Here is a 5412-nt window from a genome sequence, read left to right as displayed (position 1 = left end):
TTTTTTTTTTTTGAGAGGACTACCACCTCTTGTTGGCAGTACAACTTTTCCTTCTTGGCACCCTTCTATATGATTGATATACCTCTCTATGGTGTATTCTCGAATAAAAAGGTGTTGTATGATGTATGCAACGTGTTTTATGCAGTAAGGAGGCATTCACAACTCAACTAATCATGCATCTATTATTGTTGTGGCATCTAAAAAGATCAAGACGGGCCGCGAAAAGAATGGAGTAAGTGTAGCTCCACAAAAATCGCAAATCATGTATTATTCCACTATTCCAAAGGGATCGTAAAAGGCATAATACAGAAATAACAACACCATATAGCTTTGCAAGTCTATTTTCACTGTGCAAAATAAGGCAAATATTTGAGTTGAAGGTATCATCATCACTGTGCAAAATAAAGCAAATACTGGAGTTGAAGGTATCATCATCACTGTGCAAAATAAAGCAAATACTGGAGTTGAAGGTATCATCAGGGCTCGGTTGCCCGCAGCTTGACCCTCCGGCTTACGTGTGCTCTTGAAATCCACATGAAAAGGCGCCAGCTTAATTCGGGCAGCTTCTCAACCCTAACCTGCAGTGACTCTCCGATGACAGGAGCCTCTCTTAATTCCTCGTAGAGTTCGATGTCAACCTGGTACCAGAACATGATCTGAATGTACTATAAGACCAATGATCAGACTTCTAGCGAGAGAAATTCGCAACAAAACAAAAAAACGACTACTGGCGAGAGAGATTCACAAGGCACAAAACCATGCCAACTCTGAATTTCAGATGCATATTCTGCATGGCATGCGAACTGACCTCAACGAAGTTAGGTGTCGTGCTTCATGGCAAGTTAGGTCAGCATCTCCGGAGGAGCACACACCGACCTACCAACTTAACTGCACTGCACTGCACCAAGGGTTCATAGAACCAGACGGAAGACGCTCGTGCTAGTTTGCATTCTCTACCAGGCATCAATCTCAACTTAACTTCTTATGTTCGGAAAAAAAAATCTCAACTTAACTTCTGAAGACAAGACCTAATGCACAGACGATAATTCAGTAGATTTGGGATGCAACTTGCATGTTCAAGTACAGTTCCGGACCAATTCACTATGGACCATAGTCTATGGTATATAGAACACCTTAAAAGCACAACCCCTGCGGGGTCAATCGACGAGAATAATTTGTCACCTAGAACAACAGCTGCTAGCCCAATATATTAGTACGCTGATCCACAAGATCATTTAATATGGATAAGTAAATAAAAACATCTAGAAAACGTTCGCCTGGTCCAGAATTTATTCAAACACTTGACACAATCTTACTCTTACTAGAAGAAACACAAAAGCTAACTTAGCCGGACATAGATTCTATGTTGTGCTTAATGTCATTGGCGATGTTCTTGGCATCCATGGCAATACCAGCCAATCCCCTCCTCGCAAACCCAGCACAATAGAGCATGGTTTCACCTTTCCAGTGATCAGGGAATTCCTTCTTCGGCAAGCCCTCGGTATTCAGCAAGTCGTCACCATTCTGCACTTACAAATATCTTACTCATTCTAGAACATATACCAAGTGTTGCATCTACTTGGGGAAATTAAAATATCAATAATGCTATTACCTTGAGCCACATATTTGCTGTGCTTTTGTAGCCTGTTGCAAACACAATTGCATCGAAAGACCCTTCATTCCCAACTTGAAACTCAATCGTTTTTCCTTTGATCTTAGTAATCTCTCCCTGAACCTACAACATATTCAAAAAATTATAACTTTTCATATGGATTTTTTTATACTATCTATGTCATGAACGAGAATATGCTCACCTTAATATTGCCTTTCTTGATTAAATCAATGGTGCCAACATCGATCACCGCAGATCGGCCATTTTCGGACTTGAGGGCAAATGGACCCTTTTTTGGTCTCATGATTCCGTACCTAGATAGGTCCCCAAATTTGAAATTTGCCATCATTACAACAAGACCATCTACCATCTTCATTGGAAGACGACGGACAAGTGTCATTCCTAATCGGATTATTTCTTTCGTCATTACATGAACCTGCAACCATGAAATGGGTCACACATCTCTTGCAACATGTGTGATAAAAAGAGTGAAATTATGAAAAGATACGTAGCGAAAATCACATATAATACACATACCGGACTCCGTATAACTATAGAAGTATTGGCACCATGAGATGCAAGGTCATATGCAATCTCCATCCCAGAGTTGCCAGATCCGACGACCAACACGTTTCTCCCAGAGTACGTGATACCTGACTTGTAACTTGATGAGTGTATGGACACACCCGTAAAGTTTTCTAGTCCAGGTACCGCTGGAATATTCTTCGCACTATTCTCACCACTTGCCACAACAAGAAACTTAGCCATGTAGTTGACTATTGTGCAATTATCAATGTCTCGTGCTACAACAGACCAATATTTCCTATCTATGTCATATGTGGATGACTCAACAACAGTGAGATACCTCGGCTGGATTTGGAAACACTCAATGTAGTCATCTAAGTACTTGATAAAAGTGCTTTTTGGTATGTATGTTGGGGTATCTAATGGGTAAGACATGTGTGGCAACTCACAGAACTCCTTAGCAAGATGTAGCTTGAGACGGTCATACATGTGTTTACGCCATAGTGGTGCGCTGCAATTCTCACGCTCGACGATGACATAGGGGATGGAGAGTTGACTAAGACATGCCGCTGTCGCGAGACCTGCTGGCCCTGCTCCAACAATCAAAACTAGAACGTCCTCCATAAACAATCGAGTGTGTGGGATTGTAAGTTATTTGGAAGATTGGTTGTTGTATGGTAACAAGGAATACATTTTGCTCAGTTGATGGAATGGTTGGATGAGCACTCAGCACATGAGGCTTATATAATTCTGTAATTCGCACATGTCAAATATATTTTATGAACGTGTCCAGATTACAATCCTCAAACTTTGGTGCATATTAACTCTGTATGTACTGCCCTCTCGAAAAATTAGAACTTCATAAATGCCTATTAATTAGGAAAACTTATCTGGATACACAAAAGGTAAGAAACATAAATACGATACGGCTACATTTATTGTCAAAATCCTACCAGGATTTGAATATATTTACAGTGATTTAATTTTTCTATATAGCCGTTGGATTTCGACCTCGCGCGTACCCCGAGTCCCAAACGTCCGCGTCGTGATTGAATGTTTCTATATAGCCGTTGGAAATACCGATAGGATTAGGATCTTTTCAAACTACACATTTTGAATGTTTTTTCTTTCCTTTTAGCCATTAATGCATACCCGGATAGGATAAGGATACAAGTCAGGTGTTTATCATGCAATTAATGATTAATTAAAATCTTGGTTCACTACATGATCCATCCAACTTTAAATGGCAGAACGCGTATCTAGTCTTGGCTGGGAGCAAATCATGGCAATGGATTCAGGTCGGCCAGGTGTTTTTGTTGCCGTAAAATTAAACAGTAGGCCATAGGGGCATATGCATGGTTGATGAGACCATTTCATCTTAATCCTACCACGTAATTAAAATACTCCGTATAAAAATATACGTAATATATAATGGGTTATTTGTTAATCTTATCTCTGATAACTAAACATCTCTAAATATATGGTGAGAGAGACTGTTGCTAAGAGATCATCTCTTAATTAAAGGAAGGCATCTTTTTTAACTTTCCCTTTTCTCTACCTCATTGTTTATCTTACGACGACACTCCTAAGATTTCATTATTGTGCATGCCCTAACAAGCATGGAAAATTAAACCAAGCCATCGAGATTGAACAAGGCTACACAAATTGGCGATGAACAAATTTTTGGTAAGGCAAACACTGGACAACGAATCAAACATACATATGCCAATTTCTTGGGAATCATACAACGAAGGAAAAAATAAAGGAAATAGATGTGAATACCTTTGTTACGCATGTGGTCGGCGTCCAGTTCGACGTCACCATGTGTAGCTTCTGCCCACGGTGGGCCCACACCTGGAGCTGTGAAGGATGCAGTTCTGTGACATGACTAGGAAGTTCAGCAAGGCGGACCTAGGAGGGAGGATTGGAGAAGAAGCAGTCGCCGAGCGGGAAAGGTGGCCGTTGCGAGCTAGGGTTAGTAAGGGAAGCGACATGTACACGAGAGAAGGGTGTGGAGGTGAACATATGTGACTGAGTGGTACCTTTTTCTTTTATCGAGCCATGGAAGTTGGATGAGACCGTAGAATGGGGCTAACAACATGTCGGGGGCATTGAACGAGGCAAGATAAGATAGCCTAGAATAAGTAGGAAAACAAATCCAGTGATTGAAATATATGTCACAAGTCGCTTGAATCCCATGTAAGAATTCAAATGGCATAGGGTGGGGAGACCTAAAGGCTGCGGGGAGGGCCCTGCACCAAGTTGTAAAGGAAAATTGACCATTCTCGATAGGTGGTTGCAGTCTAAGGGTCACCAGTGCTAAACTGTTGTGTTATCTCATAGATCCAGATGAACACAATATTTTACCAACTATTATTCCTCTTCATCTAATTATCCTATATATACTTGGCAAATAAAATAGAGTTGCAAAAGAAAGAGAAAAGGTGACACAATCACACAACAATGGTTGAGGACAAGATCAGCGTGTTGCCAGGGCAGCCGCCGGCCAGCTTCGCACAGTACTCCGGCTACGTGGCGGTGGACGCCGTGAAGAAGAGGTCGCTCTTCTATTACTTCGCCGAGGCCGAGGTAGATCCGGCCACCAAGCCCCTCGTCCTCTGGCTAAATGGAGGTAAATTCAGAAGCTGATACATCACTGTTTCATCTTATTGCATTATTGGTACTGGGGACATAACACGAGAAAGAACCGTGTGAACTGTGAAGGGCAGAGCCCAGATGGGAAAGGAAATTAAGAAATGCCGATACTAGATTACCTGTGCAAATGCGCCTAGAGCCAAGGTCTTCTGCTTGGTTGTGACACTAAAAGAAGTTTTTTTCCCCTAATTGACTTCTTGAAAAGTAGACAGAGGAAGTGTCCCACTGTTAACGGAAGGGAGCTTTTTATCTTCGAATTTTTTATGCACTAGTAGAAAAGAGAGCTTTGGTTTTTTGTTCCAAAGAGTTTTAGCACCGGATTTGGCACGAACCGATGCTAAAGGGGTCATTAGCACCGGTTCGTGCGGTCTGGATGTCCAGGGGACTAGCCGGCATTAGCACCGGTTCGTACGGTACCTTTAGCACCGGTTCGTGACACGTTGGCCATCCGGTGAAATGCGTTGCACTGGTTGACCATCCGGTGAATATGGCCATTATAAACTGGTGCAAATGCCCCGTTTTCCACTAGTGATGACTATGCCCTTTTGTTAGGATTACATGATCTCGTCAAATGGAACTAATGTTGAAAAACACCCGTATGGGAGGGTTCCAAGCATGAT

The 5412-nt window shown here is 41.8% G+C and overlaps 1 protein-coding gene across 1 annotated transcript; it reads right to left on the bottom strand.

Moving 5' to 3' along the window:
- Window positions 1-1344: 1344 nt before the first annotated feature.
- Window positions 1345-2761, bottom strand: LOC124688572 (probable indole-3-pyruvate monooxygenase YUCCA11). Its single transcript, XM_047222232.1, has 4 exons — window positions 2150-2761; window positions 1815-2048; window positions 1613-1735; window positions 1345-1524 (listed from the first exon to the last, which is right to left on the bottom strand). Exons 1-4 carry the CDS (start codon window positions 2759-2761, stop codon window positions 1345-1347), a joined length of 1149 nt encoding a protein of 382 aa, XP_047078188.1.
- Window positions 2762-5412: the final 2651 nt, after the last annotated feature.

Source organism: Lolium rigidum, chromosome 2 (genome assembly GCF_022539505.1).
Source record: "Lolium rigidum isolate FL_2022 chromosome 2, APGP_CSIRO_Lrig_0.1, whole genome shotgun sequence".
In the NCBI taxonomy this organism is placed as follows: domain Eukaryota; kingdom Viridiplantae; phylum Streptophyta; class Magnoliopsida; order Poales; family Poaceae; genus Lolium; species Lolium rigidum.
This window is presented reverse-complemented; position numbering and strand designations above follow the sequence as displayed.